The sequence below is a fragment of the Hibiscus syriacus genome, unplaced genomic scaffold (assembly GCF_006381635.1).
Source record: "Hibiscus syriacus cultivar Baekdansim isolate YM2019G1 unplaced genomic scaffold, ASM638163v2 tig00110418_pilon, whole genome shotgun sequence".
Lineage (NCBI taxonomy): Eukaryota > Viridiplantae > Streptophyta > Magnoliopsida > Malvales > Malvaceae > Hibiscus > Hibiscus syriacus.
Window position 1 is genome coordinate 933,551 of NW_024062730.1, and position 22,967 is coordinate 956,517.

The 22,967-nt window shown below is 34.0% G+C and overlaps 2 protein-coding genes and 1 pseudogene across 3 annotated transcripts; 1 reads left to right on the forward strand and 2 right to left on the reverse strand.

Annotated features, from left to right (window-relative positions):
• Positions 1-342: 342 nt before the first annotated feature.
• Positions 343-1,726, reverse strand: LOC120124420 (serine/threonine-protein phosphatase 7 long form homolog). Its single transcript, XM_039143103.1, has 4 exons — positions 1,664-1,726; positions 871-1,580; positions 699-783; positions 343-621 (listed from the first exon to the last, which is right to left on the reverse strand). The coding sequence occupies exons 1-4, from the start codon at positions 1,724-1,726 to the stop codon at positions 439-441; spliced, it is 1,041 nt and encodes a 346-aa protein (XP_038999034.1). The 3' UTR covers positions 343-438.
• Positions 1,727-2,984: 1,258 nt separating this feature from the next.
• Positions 2,985-7,234, forward strand: LOC120124422 (annotated as a pseudogene).
• Positions 7,235-11,941: 4,707 nt separating this feature from the next.
• LOC120124340 lies at positions 11,942-14,581 on the reverse strand. Of its 2 annotated transcripts, none has more exons than XM_039143046.1 (4): positions 14,324-14,581; positions 13,964-14,091; positions 12,632-12,736; positions 11,942-12,511 (listed from the first exon to the last, which is right to left on the reverse strand). In XM_039143046.1, exons 1-4 carry the CDS (start codon positions 14,399-14,401, stop codon positions 12,079-12,081), a joined length of 744 nt encoding a protein of 247 aa, XP_038998977.1. In that variant the 5' UTR covers positions 14,402-14,581; the 3' UTR covers positions 11,942-12,078. The 2 variants fall into 2 exon arrangements, with proteins under 2 accessions (XP_038998977.1, XP_038998976.1); XM_039143045.1 differs by having other exon boundaries at positions 11,943-12,511; positions 13,964-14,094; positions 14,324-14,580.
• Between the last annotated feature and the right edge of the window lie 8,386 nt (positions 14,582-22,967).

Below are 22,967 nucleotides of genomic sequence, written 5' to 3' on the forward strand. Positions count from 1 at the left end.
ATAGTTATCTATTCGAGTTTGTGCATTCGTAGGGTTTTATGTGTAAACCTATTATGCAAGTAAATCATTCAGGAGGATAATCCACAATCACATTCAAGTGCATGATGATTAAATGGAAATCTAGATGTAGTGAATTTCTTGGCATGAGATTAATAAGTTCCATTTCTTGTGTAAGAAGGGTAACATTCAAGGTTAATTAAGAACATTATCTACTTCTAGCATCTTCAGATTCCGATATCGGACAAACAAAAGGCTTACCTTCATCCATATACCATCTTCTGTATTCATCAGATGGTTTGAAATCATTACCAACGATGGGATAGCCATGAGGTATTTTCTGAGAACGCATATCCCACAACTCAATCCATTCTTTATGCTTTGCAAGCCACTGTTCATCATGATGCCCGCGCATATCAATCTTGTGAAGCATATCAAGGTTCATAGGCATTTCAGAGATCGATTGTTGCATCCCGAATTGTCGCATACCCTATCAGTTTGGTGCCACGCCACAACTGCAAAGCATATCAATGCTGTGTTCGTGTTCCATAGATGACAATGGTTGTAAGCCTCTATAGGTAGGCATACTAAAATTTCCTTTGAAGAATATGGCATCCAAATAAACTGCATATATATATATATATTAGAGTGCATATACGTTAAATACATAAATACTTGAATCTAATTATGAAAACATTTACCTTATCATATTCTAATCGATCTAGTTGTTCTCTAATGCTTGGAAGGCCAGATGGAATACCAGGATGAACCTTGCGGCTGTTCCATCTGTTAAAATCATATAACATATTAATAAAACTATACTATAAAAAATACATTCACGTCCAGTATAAATTGAGTATTAAACATTATTACCTGCTAGCAAGGGGGTATACAGGAGCAGTTGCCGTTCGTGGTGCAAGAAATGGCAATCGATACCAAGCCCATGACTGCAGTAGCACTAAGCATCCACCAATGTCATGGGTTTTTGGGATTGTAGCACGACAAAGTTCCCTATACAAGAAGCCTAAACACGCAGAACCCCAACTATAAGTCCCAGCTAACTTGAAGTCTCGAAGTAATGGAAGATACATTAAATGCACTAGATTGCCGGATTTATCAGGCATCAGCACCCCACCAATCAAGCGTAAAATATATGCTCGAGCAGCATATTTAATGTCTTTTTCACTCGCATTCTCGGGGAGATGTTGAAAGGTTGACTGCAACCAAGTTAGTTTCACTCTTGAGCCATTCAAATGCTCTTCCGGAGGAACCACACCCAATAAGTTTTGACACTCATCTTTCCAATCCAATAAGCTGCAGCCTGTAACTGCCATTCCGTCGATCGGAAGTCCAAGTTGTAGCGCAACATCTTCCAAAGTAATTGTGCATTCGCCGAAAGGAAAATGAAACGTATGTGTTTCGGGTCTCCATCTTTCGATCAACGCACTTATCAAATCAGGAAGAAGTACAAAGCGGCGAACTTGAGATGCATTATAGAAACCACTCATCTTCAAATAGTTTATAATATACGGATGTGGTTCTTCAAAATAAATTCTCCGAGAGCGTAGAATTCGACAAGTATCCTGTTAATAATTTGTTAAATTAATCAATCATTCAATCATTCAATAGTAACGCCATAAACACAATATCTGCAAAACAGAATTACCTCTTGAAATACAAAGGAGGATATATGGTTTTCTTGCAATCTCAACAACGATGAAGAAGCCATTTTTCAAAGCTGCAAGAAGTAGTTGGCTTAGTTAAAAAGAATAAACGAAGGAGATTTAGTGCTAAAACGCTTTGTGAGATAGATGGAAAGATCCAGGAACACAACAAACTTCAAAACCCACAGCTCATCTAAACAAAATTTAAGTTTGAAACCTGCAGTCAAATCACCTCAAAAAATTTATAACCCATCTAAGCATACTCTGAAAATCCCGTTGCTCATCCAAAAAATGACTTTTATCTCAAAAGCTCACAAGTACAGAATTACATAACACACAAAGACGAGCATTTCCTCACAGCCAAAAACTCAGAAAAAAAGGCCTAAATCATAAAAAATGCGATTGAAATAATTCACCCAAGAAAAACCAAAAGCAAGTAGAAATCAATATATAAAATTCAAGAAGTACAGAGATTAATTAAAAAAAAAGGAGGGAAGGAGCGAACCTTGAAACTAAAAGAGAGAGGAAGAGTGGGCCGAGAGTGAAATATTTGATTCTGAAAATCTTATTTTTACTACTGTTTTGGATAAAATTACCATTTACGTAATAGGTCTTATTCATATTAATATATTTATTACGTATTTTTTATTAAATTATTTATTTGAGATATAAATTTATTAAGTATTTTATTTTTTAAAATATTTTTTATATTACCATTTATGTTGGATCGAAGATCATGGTGGCTTCCATGAACTGAGATAATTTCGAGGAATCAATCAACTTTTGTGCATAATCGAAGTATCACGGATGATATTCTCCTTGCTCAGAAATTAATTCGAGGTTATGACAGGAAATCATTGTCTGCATAGTATACAATCAAGGTCGATTTTCAAAAAGCTTTTAATTCCATTCATTGGGAAACAATCCTGAGGGTGCTGGAGGCGTATGGTTTTCCAATAAATTTTATAAGTTGGATTTGGAGATGCATCTGTACTCCTAGATTCTCAGTAAATGTGAATGGGGGTTTGAAGGGTTTCTTTAAGGGAGCTCGGGGGTGAGGCAGGGGATCCATTGTCCCCTTACCTCTTTGTGTAGGTTATGAATATTCTATCCAAATTTCTGGATGTGACTGCTAGTAAGGGTGTTTTTCAATACTATCCTAAGTTAAGAGGGTCGGTATTACACATTTGAGTTTTGCTGATGACTTGTTGATATTCGCAAAAGGAAATGTAGATTCTGTGGCTGGAATTTTGTGTGTATTGCAGGAATTTTATAAGTGCACTGGGCTTCAGTTGAATTCTCTAAAAACTGAATTTTTTTTCTATGGGTGCGAGGGAGGAGGAACTGCAGCAGGTTCGAGACATTTCTGGGTTCAAGTTTGGCAGTCTCCCTGTTCGATATTTAGGGGTGCCCTTTGTTACTCGGAGGCTCACTGAGAAGGACTATAGTCCGTTATTGGAGAAGGTTGTTCGGGTGAATAGCTGGGCAGCTAGAGTGCTCTCGTACGCTGATCGAATACAGCTAGTTCAGAGCATTTTGTGTAACGTTCAAGCCTACTGGTGCAGGCACTTTGTGCTTCCTAAGGCGATGCACAGGAGGATGACTCAGCTTTGTTCTCGCTTCTTTAAGATAGGTTGTGACAAGCAGGCTCATGGAGCTAAGGTTAGTTGGGAATGGGTGTGTAAGCTAAAGAATAAGTGGGTCTGGGTCTTAGAGAGCTAGACACTTGGAATAATGCTAGTATACTGCAACATTCCTTGTGGTGAAAAAGGATTCTCTATGGGTGCGATGGGCGGATTTACATGTTCTAAAAGGAAGGAATTTTATGGATCTCCCCGTTCCTAACAAATTATCCAAATATTAAAACAATGATATGTATATTTTCAAGGCTGAACTATTCATAAGACCATTTAATTATTGTCTATTTTTATTTGAATCAATAGTTTTGAAATTAAGTGTGTCAATCAAGCCATCATTCTTTAATATTTAATGAAAGAGTTGACGTAGTTATTAAAAATTTGATGTAATTATATATTTAATTATTAATATTATATATTTTATCAATTTAATTCTAATTCTAATTTAATAAATTTATTTTTTCAATAAAATAGTGACACATATATTAACTTATGATTGGAAGTAAAATTAGTAAAGAAAAGATGTGCTTAGTAACTAGCAAGGCTCAAACCCAAGTCTCATGGGTAACAAACGCATGACATGTATGATTTATCCCATCTAAAAAAAATAGGATTGAATCACATAAATATAAACTTAAATAAACTTTAATAATATTTTATTGTTTAATAAACTTCAATAATATTATATCACATAAATTATTATTTTTTAATAGAAAATCGATAGTTTTATTAAAAATAGAAAATATCCAAAATTACAATGAAGATTTACAAGCATAACCGTAAACGTAAACTAAACTATTCATTTCAATTGTTCTTTTTAATAAAATAATATCAAATTATACACGAGATTAGTCACCAAAATATATTTTTTGGTTAGGATTTTACTTTATTTATTTCTTTTTCCTTTTTCAAAATATTTAAATTATTTTCTTCATTTTATTATATCAAAGTCATCAACAATTCCAATTTCGATTCCTTTTACCCATCAAAGGACGACTTCTACAATTTTTGTTGCTATTACTAGCTTTGAGGGTTGAATTTATTTTAATTTATTAAAACTAGGACCAAATTGATAGAATACATAAGTAACAGTGACCAAATATGTAATTATATCAAATATTTTAACTGTCACGTCAACTTCTTTGTTAAATATTAACGGCAAGTGCTTAATTGAATGCATTTAAATAGTTGAGTGACCTGATTGACAAAATTTTAAAAATGGTGGTCAAAATGGAGAGGGGCAATAGTTAAGTGATCACTGTTATAGTTTATCCTTTATTTTAAATAATTTTCCTTCAATTTTTATCTAATTTATAATTATACGTTAAACCTTTTAGAATTTTAAGTTTTACAAATTAAATTAATAGTGTGCTCATCACCGCTCGACTCAGAAGAATCATCCATCAAATAAACATCTACAATTACGTATTCTATACATCTTTTGTTTAATAAGTATATAGTATTAGATCACATAAATATAAACTAACAATAAAATAATTATTTAATTATTAAAATCTAATTAACTTCATAGGATATTTTTTATTTTTTAAAATCCAAAATTTTTCTTTATAATCTTGTAGTGTTATTAGCAAAGAACAGAATGGAACACTTGATACAAGAGCAATATTGTTTTTCCTTAGATTTTCAGCCGTAGAAAGAAGAAACGGTATTACCAGAATACAGAGGAGGCACGAAAAATGCTCCCAACTGTTTCGTCGGGCCCGTGTTAGGCCGGCCTATGGAAGACATCAAGGCCACCTACAACATTGGGAAAGAATTGGGTAGGGGACAGTTTGGGGTAACACATTTGTGCACTCACAAGCAGACCGGCGAACCGTTCGCCTGCAAGACCATCGCCAAGAGGAAACTCTCTAACAAGGACATCGAGGATGCCCGAAAGGGAGGTGCAGATCAAGCACCATTTGACAGGCCAGGCCAACATCTTGGGACTCAAGGGTGCCTATGAGGATAGACATTCGGTTCATCTCGTGATGGAGTTATGCTCCGGCGGCGAATTGTTCGATCGGATCATCGCTAAGGGACATTACACCGAGCGTGCAGCTGCTTCTTTGATGAGAACAATCGTTCAAATCGTGCATATATGCCATTCCATGGGGGTCATCCATAGGGATCTCAAGCCTGAGAATTTCTTGTTGTTCCCCCTTGAAGGCCACAGATTTCGGGCTATCAGTCTTTTACAGGCCAGGTTGAGATAATTTAATTTACTCGACTTCTTCGTATTTCATTTGATTATTCGATATACATTTAATGGTTAATTCTGCCTCTGGAGCAGGTGAAGAATTTAAAGATATTGTTGGCAGTGCATATTATATTGCACCTGAAGTCCTAAAGAGGAAATATGGACCAGAAGCTGATATATGGAGCATTGGAGTTATGTTGTACATTCTTCTCTCTGGTGTTCCTATTTTCTGGGCAGGTAACTTCTTCCATTGTCATTTCTCAACTTTTCAACATCGTGACGTGAATTTGTGGTCGGAAACAGAACCGACATTAGATCAACTCTCCGACACTTTCGTATCTCTTCTACCTTGATCACCAAGAAATCTTATTTACAAAGATTTATTAATCATTATTAAGAATATGCACTTCATTAATAACTTGTTTCTCAAGTAACCACGCCGGAACCCAAACGAAGATCATATTTTCCCTGATAGAATCCGAAAACGGGATATTCACGGCAATTTTACGTGGCCACTTCGAATTCATGAGTGCTCCTGGCCTAAAATTTCAGCGCCGGCAAAAGATCTTGTTAAGAAGATGTCAACTTTGGATCCCAAGCAGAGGTTAACAGCGGTTCAGGTTCCAAGTAAGTATATATATATGTGTGTGTGTGTGTCTAAGCTCAATGTTCTGTTCCTTAAAGTTCAGCTATGGCGACCATGTTATTTGCATGACTGATTATATTTTATGGGCATCAACAGAACATCCATGGATCAAGGTGGACGGTGAAGCACCGATACACCTCTCGACAACGCAGTGCTAAACAGGCTCAAACAGTTCAAAGCAGTGAACCAGTTCAAGAAAGTTGCTTTAAGGGTATTAAACATTGATAAACAATTGGATGAAAGGTCTAAATGTTATATGACTCGACGGAATTAGTCTCGGACTCGGTTTTCGACAACATTGTTAGGTCATTACGGGCTGTTTATCGGAGGAAGAAATCATGGGATTGAAGGAGATGTTTAAAGGCATGGACACTGACAATAGTGGGACAATTACACTCGAAGATTTGAGGCAAGGTCTAGCTAAGCAAGGAACAAAACTTTCTGAATACGAAGTTAAACAACTAATGGAAGCTGTAAGCCATTTCCAAAGATCAATTCCCATCATTTTTCTCTGTCAATAAGATGGACATTTGTTATAATCTTCGAATAATAGGCCAATGCAGATGGAAATAGAACCATATACTACGATGAGTTCATCACGGACACTGCATATGAACCGAATGGATCGAGTCTACCATGCCTTCCAACACTTTGACAAAGACAACAGCGGGTAACCATAGTGATAATACTGCAGCTAATTTCATCATCTTCTGCAATTCTCATTTCCTAAAGTACTTTATGTACATATATGCTTACCTTTTTCAGATTTATCACGACTGAAGAACTAGAGCAAGCTCTACGTGAATATGGCATGCATGATGGCAGAGACCTAAAGGAGATCCTTACTGATGTAGATAATGACAACGTAAGCAAATTATATATATATGTATGTATGTATGTGTATGTGTATGTGTATGTATGTACATAAACATATACACGTTTCGTTTTCGAAGCAACTTCATTGTCAATTGTTTGGGGGGAAAATCATTTTACAAGGTGGAAGGATAGACTACGATGAGTTTGTTGCAATGATGAGGAAAGGAAACCCGAAGCGAACGCGAAGAAGCGGCGTGACGAGGTATTCATCTGATCTTTTGAGGTGATCGAAGGAACTGGATCAAAACTGAGAAGGAAGGCATTGTGAATATTTCCTTGATTAGCAGAGCACGCGGTGAAGAGATAATGATAAGGAAACTGGAAAAATGAGCAAGTTCCGAAAACGGCACTTCCAATGTACTTCGTGTCTATTTACCAAGTTCCGAAAACGGCCATGAGCAAACTGGAAAAATGAGGAGAAATTTCCTTTGGGGCAGCTGAACAGGTTCAAAACAATTAAACAGAGTTTATTGGGTCACAGTGTGTTTACCAAAGAAAAAAAGGCGGTGCAGGGGTGATAATTGTCGACTGTCGATAGATCTAGAATCCAAGTCAATGAAGTTGGAGTCTTCATGGTAAGATTCCAACCTCAAGAAGCCTTCTGGAGAAAGAGGTTCAATGGTCCAAAACCGAGGTCAAGAATAGGGTGGAGGGTGATATTCATTCAGATGCTCCCATTGATGGATTCGTTGACGAGGATAAACCTTTAACTCTTAGAGATGCATGGTAAGTTAGTGCATAAATTTTATGAAGATAAAAGTGTTGGTTGTTATGATGCAGAAGGCATTTTAGGTTCGAAAATTATGAGATTAAGTGGATTAGAACTTTTAATTATCTTTGAAAATGAATAAAGTAGGGATAATATTCTAAAAAATCATGTTGGGGCGTTGAAAAATTGTGTTGAAAAAGTTTAGCGGATTAAAAATATATGAACCGGGTACCTGTGATCCGGAAATATAGGCATTCATATTTTACATATACCCGACTACTAGGTACCCGCACCACCGCTGCAAGGGTACCTAGTAGGATAATAATAATAATAAAACCAAGGGCAGCGAATTATATACAGAAACTATAGGATAATAATATGATAGTTTTGCAAGGGTAGCTTCCTTTGGACCTGAATGTATGTTTTGATGTTTCTGTTTCTGTACTGTCTTCTTTATGGCAATCGGTTTGTGGATATTGATTTTTTTTATGCTGTTTGACGTGAATTTTTGTGGTGACGGAGTCAGATTTTGGATGATCATTTGATTTTTGAGTGCCCAAATTTATATTATTGGTTCGATCAGATTGTTGTTTAGAGCCGATGCTGAAATTTGTTGAAGTTTTAAACTTTTTCAGAAAATGAACCTGATTTATAAACCATTTGTTAAAACATATTGCTATTTGTTTTATGGATGATATATATATATATCCACCTACATAATGTAAAACTCTTTAGTTTTATATAGATTTAGGACCTTTGGATGAGTAAAATCAAAGGTTGAGATTAACTCCTTGTTTTTTTTCCCGAGTGATAATCTTCACATTTCCTACTTTTAATCTCACATATCTATTTTCACTCATCCAACGGTCCTAAATATGTGTAAAACTAAAAGAATAGATCCTACCCCTTATATATATATATATATGGGTTAGGATCCACTTACACAATGTAAAACTCTTTAGTTACTCCTTATTTTTTTTCAAGTGAATATCTTCATATATTCTACTGTTAATTTGGACCATCTATTTTCACTCATCCAATGATCTTAAATATGTGTAAAACTAAAATAGTTTTACATTATATAACTAGATCTTACCTCTCTATATATATATCAGTTTGGAACTGGGTCGGATTCAGTTATGAGCAATTGGGTTTTTCTCTCCATAGTACAGGATCAATGTGAACTTTTAGTTTTTAATTATGTTGAAGTGCATTCACACTTTGATGATGGTTTACACGTAGTTTTTTTTTTATTATTATTATAAGCATGCAATTTAACTATGGTTGCGCATGACTTGAGGGCTAATGTATTGTTGTTGAAGTAGAATTTTTTTTAGGTTGCAATAGCGTTGAAATGGATTACGAAGTTTACTACTATATGTTATGAATTCCCATTTGTCGGGTGGTTGTTCTTATTTGTGAATGCTTAACAGTAAGATTATGCATTTAAATAAGTGTTTATTATTTTTGGGGTGTCATATATCATGGTAGGTGGTTTGGAGATTTTAGCTAAATGATGAATTGATGATTTTGATTAAGTTGGAACATTGTAAAAGTACAGGGACCTAATCGCATAAATTGAGAAATACAAAGATTAATGTACAATTGTTTAATAGTTGATGTGTTATGTTGAAACCGAATGTTGGAATGATGAATTTGACATTAGACTGTTGATTGGGATTAAATTGGAAATGTATGAAACTAAAAAGGACTAATATACATACTTTGTGAAATAGGAGGATTATAGTGTAATTGTTTAATAGTTAAAATACTATGCTGAAATTTAGATGTTAGAATGTTGAATTGTGAAATTGGATTAATTTAAAAAGTTGGTAAAGTTTGGGGACTAGATCGTAAACATGGACAAGATAGGGACTTAAGTGAAGATTTTGTAATTGTTGAAGTAATATGTTTTTAATTAAATGCTGGAAATTTTGATTATGTTAACTAAAGCTTGAGCTAAAATTAATTAGTATAATTTGTTAAGATTGAGGACTAAGTTGTAAATTAGTATAAGTTGTGATCTGAAATAGAACTTGGTATAAAGCTGATGAGTGAAATTTGAATAAGCTGTTGAAGTTGTTGGATGATTTGAAATTGAGTTAATATTATTGAATACTCGAGTTTATATTTTAGAATTATTATTTAAAAATTTTATTAACATGCTAGATTTAAAATTTTTAAAAAAATAAATATCTAACCAATAATTTAATTAATTTATATTTAAATTATAATACTCCAACTTAACATAATTTCTTAAAGATGTTTGTTTTATGGTAATAGAAGGGTAGATTTGATGGTTATAGGATATATAAAAAAGGAGGGTAAACTATGTAAATGGTCATTAATATTTAATTTAGTTTTTGTCTTTCTTACTAAACTTTAAAAAGAAACAATTTGGCCATTAGTATTATTGATTATAATAAATAGATGATTTGACATATTTGACTTTTCAAAACTTTTGATCAACTCTTAAGGGAAAAAATGTGATGTGTACATTAATATTTAATTAAGTTTTTGTATTTTTTATTGAACTTTAAAAAATAATAAATTAATCATTAGTGTTATCGATTTATAACAAATCGATTATTAGCCGTTAACGATTGTTACTGATGCTGCAGCATTAGATCGATGATTTGATATATTTGACTTTCCAAAACTTTTGATCGACTTTTAAGAGAAAAAATGAGGTGGGTGGTTCTTCTTCATTCTTCTTCTCATCTCTACTTAAAAACCAGGGAACTACAACACCTAAAATTTCCAGAGTCATTCAAAAGATTCTCATGCTTGAAATGGTATTGCAGAAATAAAATCCATGAAGTCTTCATCTTCATTTGACAGTCAGGCACTTGATACACCCATTTCAATAAGTCTTCGACCCCCTCCAATCGACGACAAATCATTCAATGAAGAAGAGTTTAATAAAAAAAAAAGCCTATTGTTGTCCATAAATCTGTACCGCCTCCTACAAATGTTAGTTCATATTCAATAACAGACCTCCAGATGGCTACAAGCAGTTTCAGCGTTAGACATCTACTTGGTGAAGGGCCTTTTGGATGTGTTTATCGAGCTTAGTTTGGCAATGGAAACGTAGAATCTTCCTGCATGAAAAATCCATAGTCATTGCAAAATAAATGGAGAACTATCTGTGCTTGAATTTGTATAGCCTTTATAGTTTTCTACCTGCTCTAACTTGATAAATATTCATATTTAATGTTTTAACTACCAATATCATTAATCATCATAAATTTGTCTCCATAGTTATTCATTTTATTGCCTTAATCTTGTAGACTTAATGCACATATACATATTTAAATATCATTGCTTAGGATATGTTTTAGATTCTTGGTGTTGGTCGATTCTCCTGCTTCATTTTGATTTTCTTATTAACTTGAGCACAATTTAAGAGACCACTTCCTAACTATTTGTTTTGTTTCTTCACATAAATTTTCTTGTGATCCAAGCTTACGGTATGTATTGTCATATGCTGATCCAAACTTGTCTTATGGAACCTCATTTGTTTGAATGGCAGATAAACCCTCCATCCTTGATGGCTTCATCAAATCCCAAATAAAAAAAGATTGATGTTCCCAAGAGTAGAGGCTCCATGGATTTGTGACTATCGATAAGAGGGGCCGAAGACTTACTGAAATAAGTTTATCAGATACTTTGCTGTCAAATGAAGATGAAGACTTCATGGGTTTTATACTATCACATCGGTATTATGTTATTATTAAATCATGAGCTTAATACTATCACATCAGTATTATGTTATTATTAAATGACCATTAACGATAAATGATTGATTAATTGATAAAGGATTGATTTATTATAAATTAATAACGTTAATAATCAATTATTTTTAAAACTTCATGATCAATTTGTTACTTCTAAAACTTCAATTTCAAATTGAAAACTTCTAAAACTTCAAATTTCAAATTGAAACTTCAAGATCAATTTGTTAATACTAAAACTTCAACTATTGTCTACCCTAAAAAAATTGTGTTAAAGATTGCTATTTTCATGATAGATTCTTGCAATATTCAATTATTTTTGAATGAATATCGATAACTAAAAATTCATTGAAAAAAAATGTGTTGGTCGACACTGCTGTGCGATCAAATCAGTCGAACTTTTCCTCCGGGGATGAAATTTGCCATTATAGCAAATTTGGTGAGTCTCCTCTGTTAAGAATTACTTTGGTATAATGTTTTATATTAATCCTTGTTCATGCCCTTCCAGAAAAAGAAAATACCGTACAAAGCCAGCATATTATACAGGTTTACGAATATCACCCTTTTAAGCACATTGGTTCAATGTTCTATAAAAAAGACGTTGAATCAAAGGTATCACTTCCTCCGCGGCTTCATCAAATGCTCTTGATGTTTGGCTGCAGCTGCCTTATCGGCTGCTTCACGCTTCAGTGCTCGCTTTGCCCTTCGCCCCATTGTACTTTTCGAAACTTCTTTCTTCTTGGGCTCACTTGAACTTGAGGAGGCAGCAGTATTCTGGGAACTGGATGATCGTTGGACAGGTCTGGCTTCTTGGCGCCCTGACCTTACATATCCGTTATCACCCCATCTCCGATTCCCAAAGCGGACAATCGGTGCACTGTTGTAATAAACTTCATCTTCCTCGTTGTCATCATCTTCATAAGGGCAATGGTAATAGTAATCTTCCAGTTCATCATATACCTCTTCGCGTTCCTCCACAGTCGAAGGTTTAAACCATGTGGCTCTAAGAAGCAGGCACACGCTTTCCTCGAACATGTAGTCATTGATCCTTATAAAGCAAAAGGCAACAACCAAAAATGGATAATAACTCACTACTAGAATTCCCTCTCTGGGAAATGCCAACATAACAAGACGATTCAACAATCAAGAATGGAGGATTTGAAATTACCTGCCGTCAAGCGAATGATGAACATTGAGGAACTCGAATGGATGTTTACACTGAGGGCATGTAGGCATTTTACTATATGTTGCCCATCGAAGGATGCATGTTACACTGCAAGAACAAAAAGCAAATTACACAAAAAACCTGAAATACCATACCCAATCCACTGGAAGTATAAAGCATGTACCAAATGTCAACTGTAATCGAATCAATAACTGAATAGTAAGTGAATCAAATATTGATAATTTCCAATAAGTTCGATGTCTATAAAATTAATAATTCATCAAAACTAAATGATCATCTAAACCAGAATCAACACAATGTACAAAGTGCTTTATCCCCTGAACAGAGGACAAGCTCCTATAAATTGGAACCCATCTATGGATTGGAGTGTGATATCATCGGGTGGGAGTGACAGATCCGAGGGCAAAATAATGATTACTCGAGATTTAAAACAATCTTAGTTCATTAGGAGATGGAATCCACAGCGTTGAATGGCAGTACAGTTGGACAGATTAATCTAATGGATTTAATTGCCCATGCTTCTCAACATATAATAAATGTCCCAGTAACTTGTTCTTCAAGTCTTATCTGAAAATAGAACTTATATCACCAAAGATAATGACATGCGTGCCAAGAGAAAGGATGAAGTGTCATAAACATGCAACATATTTCTTCTCCCAACATTTTTGAAATATTTGTCACACATCACATACACAAATGTCTCACAAAGAGACGTGATAGCTTAAACATATTCGCCCCAAGAACCATATGCCAATAAATTAGCATGACAGTCTCCATAAGCACATAAAATGAGACCCACACCCTTCCCCATTTGGTGAGATTAACACGAGCATTCCAGACCATTCCACCACTAAATCTTCACTCAAGTCTTTCTCTTTCTCACAGAATAACAACACCATAGACCTCAACTCATTCTGTGACCCTAAACTCCCTTGAATCAGTGCCAAACAGTCACAGAAACCATAGGAACGATTCAGGGGCAAATTTATCCAAATAATACGCGTTATGTAATTAATTAAAGGGATGACACTAAAAAATCATCAAACCAAAATTCAAGACTAATATATGATTAAAATGATATCCCAAAAGTTGAATTCAAAATAATTGGGTAACTCTGTACCCTAAAAGTAACCATTACTAAACAAAAACTTAAAATAGGCAATTAGAATGAGAAAAACAAAAACAAATCACTTAAGTTTCCAACAAAATAAAAAAGGCTTAAAATTTTAAAAGTAAGTAGCGAAAGTGGAAACAGAACAGACCAAAAAACCGAAAGCATAATTGAACATATTGGTTAGGAAAGGTTAGACAAACCAGTAAGCATGCTCGCAGCCTTTTACGAGTGCAGTTTCCTGTAGAACTATTTTATCTAAACATATCGCACATATTCCACCATGACTTTGGCAACTTTCTTCGCTAACATCCCCTTTATTCTTCATCTCCTCCTAGCAAAAAACATCAAATACCCCAAACTAAATATTTTTTTATTATTAATAATTGACAAAAATAAAATATTAGAAAAGAACTGATACATAAGCCCTAATCAACGAAATTACTACACAGTGCATAACCATTAATCAACGAAATATCCATATGTTTAGTTTCAGCACAAAAAGTAAACAGATCTGGCTCTAAAAACTAAGAAAAAAATCAAAATTAGAAATAAGAAGGTACCTGGTTCTGATCTTGAAGGGAGAGATCCGGGAGAGCGATGGCAAGTTGTTCACCGACGATCTTGGTTGCTGAAGACATGGTTTTGATTTTTATATATTTTTATTCTGAATTAAATCTAAAATTATGATTCTGATTTACCATAGCTTAATCTAGCCCAATCCAGCAAACAATTTCTTCTAATTCTATAGTTAAACAAATAAAAATAAAAGAGTCCAAGAAGCAAAAGAATTAGTCTTTCGTTCCCAGAGAACGAGAGAGAAATTAGTACCCTGACAAAGAGGGATAGAAATGGAAATTGAGATGACAAATATATGTGGTATTTTTTCAGGAGAAGGACACGAAGGTAGCTGCACATGTCTCGGAGTGCTTAACGAGTTGAATAACTCGTAAGCAGTTTAAATTTTATTTAATTAAAATTTGATAAATATTTAATTCGAGTTAATTTAATTTGAATTTAATTTAAAATTTTAACGAGTTGAGTCGAATAAAGTCTAACTTGACTCGATAAATTTATGAGCATCTCATTAATTTTTTAAAATATATTTTTAATAATTACTTCAAAAATATTTCATTCAAAAAATAAATCTAAATAATAATTATTAATTTTGATCAACTTTTTTTAGATTTGCGAAAATGTCCAACAAAATCGCAATGCGATCTCTAATTCGTATTGCGATCTCCACTATTGCAAATTCGCGTTGCATTTCGCGTTGCGATAATTGAAAATCGCGTTGCGATAGTTGAAAATCGCGTTGCGATTTTCCAGTTCGTGTTGCGATAGTCTACAGTTGTCGTTGCGATTTGCGATTTTCCAAATTCGTTGTGGTAGTTAAAAAAAAGATTTTGTTTCTTAAGAATTTTCTCTAAAAGGTTAGTATCCGCGCGGACGTGTCGAAGACACGTACGACCACGACCACGACCACGACCACGACCCGACCCGAGACGGACGGCGGCGGCGGCGCGCGAGAGTCCCCCTTATTCTCTATCACTTAACAAGGAAGTGAGAAAGCCAAGCCTTAAATACCATTCTCAATAGTGTTTCCAATACTATGTGGGATTGAGCATTACCAACACTTGTTTCCAATACAATGTGATTATTCAGGAAACAATTAACAATCATGCACCTTAAAACAACTGAATCAGCAACCAATTGCATTAGTATTATACGATTAAATATGTCATAATTAAAAGTCAATCTACAATCAATCGTGATTATTGTAATTTTAAGCAAAACATTCAAAAATAATATCACTATTTAAGGCTCAATCTCACATAGTATTGGGAACAAGTGTTGGTAATGCTCAAATCCCACATAGTATTGGAAACACTATTGGGAATGGTATTTAAGGCTTGGCTTTCCCACTTCCTTGTTGAGTGATAGAGAACAAGGGAGACTCTCGCGCGCCACCGCCGCCGTCCGTGGTCGTGGTCGTGGTAATACGTGTCTTCGACACGTCCGCGCGGATACTATCTTTTTAGAGAAAATTCTTAAGAAACAAAATCTTTTTTTTTTAACTATCGCAACGAATTTGGAAAATCGCAACGACAACTGTAGACTTTCGCAACAACAACTGTAGACTATCGCAACGAATTTGGAAAATCGCAACGACATTGTAGACTATCGCAAAGCGAAATGAAAAATCGTAACGCGATTTTCAACTATCGCAACGCGAAATGCAACGCGAATTTGCGATAGTGGAGATCACAATGCGAATTAGAGATCGCATTGCGATTTTATTGGTCATTTTCACAAATCCAAAAAAAATTGATCAAAATCGTATATTATCTGGGATTTTTGGTCACTGAAGTTATTTTCTCATATATTAATGACTTACCAGTGGGGTATATTTCAGAACAGGTGGTAAACACAGTTGGGAAATTTTATCGGGACTTTTGTTGACTATGATGTGAAAGCATTAACTTTAGGGTATATGGGAAGTATCCGCATTAAAGTAAATATTGGATGTTCGGAAACCATTAAAGCGGAAGAAAAAAAATGCAATGCTAGATGGGACTTTTACTTATGCAAAATTCCAATATGAAAAGTTGAGATTATTCTATTTTCTATGTGGGAAACTTGGCCATGGTGAAACTTACGGCCCCTTACGACTAAAGAAGGAAGTTGTGAAACTGACGTCCCAATGGGATTTATCCATTCGAGCGTCATTCAGAAGGAAAAGTGGTCAAGGTAGTCCGTGGTTACGAGATGATAACACAGGTGATGATTTAAAACAGCATGCAAATGAGATTGTTTCTACGAAGGCTTGGGTACAAAAAACTTTCATGGCTGGGTAGGAAATCTGAGGTGAGGGGGGATTATGATGTGGTTATGATTACAGCGGAGGAAGAAGATCCTATAAGGAGGCAGGAACAAGCAAAAAGGCAACGAAGTGATCCAGTCACTTTGGAGTCGTTGAATGAGAAGGACACTGGAACAATTGAGCGATCGATAGGCCTGAGTGACCAGGCCAGCTGGGAGCAATGAAGCTGCTAAGCTGAAACGTCCGGGGATTAGGGATGCCTCAGACTGTTCGTCGTCTTCATCAATTGATGCAAGACATTAATCCCTCTTTAGTCTTTGTTGGTAATACTCAATCCCACATAGAGTTGGAAATACTAGTGGTAATGATATTTAAGGTTTACATTCTCCATTCCCTTATTGAGTGATAGAGAACAAGACATGATAATACGTGTCTTTGACACGTTCACACGGATACTATCTTTTTAGAGAAAATTCGTAAGAAATTTTTCTCTGAAAGATTAAATGAAAAATGTGAAAGATTCATATGATATTTATAGGCCACTGAGACTGTTAAAGTTCGAATATTTCAGATGATAACAGATGATTATTAGTTGTCTGAAATTAAATAGTTATTTTTCTAAATTAAATCAGAATTTAAGATGTATCTGGACTGATTTTCAGCTTTGTTCATGAGAGAGACAAGCTGTTAATATCATGAGTTACAAGAGTTATATGATTTAATTTCAGGAGTTATAACTATTTAATTTTTATGCAATGAACATAGACTCTTTTTTTAGTCAGATTAATCAAGAGGAGTTATAAAAAGGGTTTAAATTCAGAATTAAAATCAAATTTAATTTGATTTTCTTGTTTGACAAATTTACTCTTACTTCTAGGCTATAAATAGAGAGCTAAATTCAACTTCTCAACTTACACTCTCTATAATTAAAATTCACTGTCCAAGTGTTTTCTAAAGTTGTTCTCTCCGTGCTTTCCGATCAGAAGTGCAATACCACCAGTAGTCCACTCCGGTTTCGGTGTACGGAATTCGGAGCGACCGTGTCAACCTCGGGGGACGGTCCGCCTACTGCAGCGATTACACACATCGGGACGAATTCGTTTCTAAGACAGTGGTTAATACCACGACACGGTTAATCGGTTCTTTATTTATATATTTCAATATATATCTTTCATGTCAATGCTAATGCCTCGTTTTGCAGCAGTCTATTTTACTAACAATTTAGAAACGAATTCAAATATTGTTGCAAACTCATTCGAACAACTAATGAAGAATTTGTTGAACTTAATTGAGAATGCTGATGGTGTTCAGAAATATTCGTGAATTTCAAAATGGTTGAAAGCAAACGAGAAGCCTCATTGGCAGGCTGGAAAAATTCGTAAGTTACAAAGATGCTATTATTAAAGGTAATAATATTATATCCTTTAAAATTAAGTATACGTTTCCTAGTTTTAATTTAATGTTATAATGTTCTTTAAAGCAATTTGATAAATGTTTAACCACATGGAATTGTTTTTAAAACATTAAAACAATGGAAATAATTACTTACGGTTTTTGGTATTTGAATTGCAAATATGATTTAATATGTTTCATGGGGCCATTAATTGGTGCAATGAAATAAATCTTTCTTATTAAATGGTTTTTAAAGAAAGTTTTAAACCATTTTAAATGGTTAGTTAAAGCCAGAATGTTTGGAATTACAATTTGGTGGTAAAGAATAAAAATTAGTATACGTTTATTGTTTCAATCAACGTTAAAATGGTGGTTATAATAATTATGAAATTATTTATTTTATAATTATTTATTTAGCTGTTATGATTTATGAGATTAGTGAAGAACCATGAATAATGAAACGTTTGATTAAAATCAAATGCATAAGGTTTGATTTTAAAATTAAAATAGTTGTAACTTATGGCATTAAATACATTTCATGGTTTCTTCGGTTGTTATGGTCTCAATGAAAATGCTTTGTAATGGTTGATGTGAAGAAACCGAAACCATAATTATTATTTTGGTGAAAGAAGCCATTTTATATTTTAATGCATAATAATGCATGAGATTAATGCATATGAATGGAATGAAAACAGTTGATATGGATTATTTTGAAACTTATATGCTATAATCAAGAAGTGGCATTATTATAATGTTATGAACATTGACATTTCAGTATGAGAGATAATGTATGTATGTTATTTGGTTCATGTGGAAATATGAAATCATTTATTCCCATGTGGGGGGTAATATTATACAGTTCCTGAAAACTAAGGTGAAAATAATTGCAAATATTTGTTGCCATACTAATCATTTCCTTTGAGAAATATGTTAAGACATAGGACATGTGTAATTTTTGGAGAAGTATGGAGCTGGTGGAGCTGAAATGAGAAGATTCTCCAAAATCAAATAATAGTTAAATTCGATTTGATTTCCACAATCTCTTGAAGATAAGATACCAAAATCCTAAAGATAAAGATCTTGTCACTAATAATAAATTATTTTAATTATTGTTAGTAAATTAATTTCGCGACTAACCATGTATATTCTTCATTTGACTTCAGAAGATACAAAAGAGATGTTGGTTCAGATGAAGTGATTGTCACGAAGGATTTTGGGATCATGCTGATTAAAAGTGATGATGCAAAGAATGATGTTGTATGTATGGTGAACAAGTCTATTTGGAATTGAGATTCTACCTACGAGGTCAGATTATTTAGACTTGTTGCCTGTTAATTCATGTCTTTTAAATAATGAATTAGATTGCATGATCCTTTAAGATAGTCTTTAAAACTCAGTAGATACTATACAATGAGATAAAACCACTAGCAAAGACTAAGGTAGTACTACTAAGGCTAAAGTGGTAGTGTGAGCCCAAAAATATATATGCTTAATAAGATACTATTGTGAGTAAAAGTATCAAGCATAATTCTTTAAAGAGATCTTATTTAAGAGGAAATTCACAAATAATTTATTGGAAAGTAGTGTGATGAGTATGAAAGTGCATGTCTAGGATTGGTTCTATGAAGACTTGGTATTTAAGCGTGCCTAGTGCACCACCTCTCTTTCATAGAAACCTACCTGGTGCATTGTTCATTACTATGCTCACTATTTCAATTTATAAAATACTATGACAAGATGAGAACTCTTTAAACTTAGTGTAGAACGTAAAGAGTAAAGATTAATTTGGTTGAGTGAAATACCAAACTTAGTCATAGTAAATAAAATATGTGATGATCTCTTTAAGGCTAATATGTTGAATATCATGAATGAAAATATGATAGACACTATTGCTACTAAGAGTGTGTTGTAGTTATTAAATCTCTTTAAGTGATTTTCCTAAGTAGAGGAAAGAAAAGAGATTATCTATTTCATAATGGTTTACGCATTTTAATCTTAATGATTTGTAACTTCTCAAAACTTTGAAAATATAATTATGCGTAAACAAAACTTGAGTTTGTTAAAATATAGTTTTATGGCTAAAACTCATAACAAACTTTACTTTATTATGATTGAGTATTTGTTTACACGTTTTACAAGACACTTATAGATATCCTAAAATGTTAGAAATGTGGGGGTGTCTTAAAATGTATATTAAATGCATAAACTCAAATAAAAAATATTTTATCCACTTCTTCTAGTATTCATGTTAGGTCTTTTCAAGAAATTAATTTCGAGCCTAGAAGTAAAAGGCTATTTGGACCAAATTTTATCACTTCCTTTATTTCTAAGATAAATGATTTAGAGTCTCTTTCTGATCATATAGCTTAAATGTTATATGAGGATCCTAAAAAAGCTATAAGATCTATCGATGCTAGTTGCTAGAAAAGCGCTTTTAATGATAAACTAGAATCGATAATGTCTAATCATACTTGGGAATTAGTTGACTTGCCTAGAGGATTTAAACCAAACTGTAGCAAATGAATCTTCCGAAAGAAAATGAGACCAGATGGTTTGATCCAGTGGTACAAGGCAAAGCTAGTTGTCAAAGGGTTCACTCACAAGTTTGTTTTAGACTACTTTGATTCTTACTTCCCTGTTATGAACATCTCAAAGATCTGTGCATTATTTGCACTAGCCTCAATTTATAAGTTGTAAGTACATCAAATGGATGTTAAGACTGCATTTTTGAATGGAGATCTAGATGAGGAGATCTATATGGGAATAATGGTACAAGAAATTTCATAAAACTATATTTAGTTTTGGTTTTGTTATGAATGGTTCAGATGCTTGTGCGTATTCAAGGATGTTTGGTACTGATTGCATCATCATAAGTTTTGTATGTTGATGACATGTTGATTTTCAATTCTAACATTGAGTCCATTAACAAAACAAACAATTTCTTGTCCACTAAATTTAAGATGACGGATCTGAGAGAAGTTGATGTAATCTTAGGAGTCAAAATTATTGGAAAGGGATTTTCTTTATGTCAAACACACTATCTTGAGAGAGTGTTAAAGAAATTTGACAGTTTTGATGTCGTCCCTGTTCAAACCCTTGTGACACTAGCATGTATCTCTTTAAGAATAAAGGAAGTAGCGTTTCCCAAACATAATATGCTAAATTAATCGGATGCTTAATGTTCTTAATGAACTATACTCGGCCTGATATTGCTTATGTTGTGAGTAGATATACTCATAATCCGAGTGGTGAACATTAGATTGCTCTTAAACACTTACTGGAGTATCTTAAGGGTACTTTGGAATGGAAACTTGAGTTTGTTAGCTTTCCTGCGGTACTGGAAGGATATTGTGATGCCAACTGGGTTTCTGATAATGATAATGTAAGCTCTACGAGCGGGTATGTTTTTTAGGTGGAGCAACAATTTTGTGGAAATCATCAAAGCTGACTTGTATTGCTCGTTCTACCATGGAGTCAGAGTTTATAGCTCTTGACCTAGCTAGACAAGAAGCCGAGTGGCTCAGAATCTTGTTAGCAGATATTCCGTTGTGGGGAAGGTCGACTTTTCCAGTTTTATTGTTGTGTGATTCACAAGCTACGATATGTGTGGCTAAGAACTAAGCTTACAATGGTAAGAAAAGACACATTCACATAGACATGAATCAGTTAGACACTTAATAAAGAATGGAGTACTCTCTTTAAAGTATATGAAGTCGGAAAGGAACCTAGCAGATCCACTTACCAAAGGATTAAGTCGGAAGTGGGTCCTAGATTCGTCGAGGGGGATGGGTCTAAAGCCTATTGGTTGAGGAATTCATGGTAGATACCCAACTTAGTTATATAAGTTCCATGTGGTCAAACTAAACCTTGAAAAGACTCATAGTGCACATTCCTACTGCCTATCCCTATGATGAATAATGTGCATGCCCATGATGAGCTTAATTGCTCTTAATAAATTCATAGCCCAGCTTTGGGTGGTCTTAGTGAGAAAAACCTTATGAATTTATCGATTTTGGCTGAATATCTATTCTTAATAAGTTCATAACCCAGAGTGAGTGGGTAGTCCTAAGTGAGAATGAAATAATGAACTTACCGACAGAAAGGTTGAGTTTGTTAAACTCTTAATAAATTCAAATCCAAGTATTTGGATGGTTCTAGTGAGAAGGACTTATTGAATTTACCGATAATTGAGGATGAATATTTATTTTTAATGACTTCTTAGCCCAGAGTTTGGGTGGTTCATTAATAATGAACTTGAAGAAAATCACCATACCCTTGCTATTATAAAAGCTCTTAATTATTTCATATCACTTTTAAGGGTGGTTTATGTTGAGATAAACTTGATGAAATAACCTATGTAAGTGAGAAGGGTTAGCCGCCTTCTATGAAAAATGTTGGGCCATTTTTCTAGCACACTTACTAGAATCCTGAGGTAAGATGGCCAAAGATATACTTTTGTATATATATATATCTTACACATTGAGGACTCGGGTAGATGAAGGGGTTAGTTGTGTGTTATGAGTTTACCCCTATCTTCGAAAGTTCCAGACTAGTTTCACTTATCTAAGAGATTGATTGATCATCATCACTATGTACTAGTTCCAGATACGTTCACTAGTGCTTAAGCAACTAATCTCGCTATTGCTCTTCTGGAAAGATTATTTTCGAGTTTCAGAAGAATTCTTTCGCATTAGTGAGGGAATGTTGGTAATGCTCAATCCCACATAGAGTTGAAAATACTAGTGGGAATGGTATTTAAGGTTTACATTCTCCATTCCCTTGTTGAGTTATAGAGAACAAGGCGTGGTAATACGTGTCTTTGACACGCTCACACGGATACTTTCTTCTTTTAGAGAAAATTCGTAAGAAATTTTTCTCTGAAAGATTAAATGAAAAATGTGAAAGATTCATCTGATATTTATAGACTACTGAGACTGTTAAAGTTTGAATATTTCAGATGATAACAACTGATTATTAGTTGTCTGAAATTA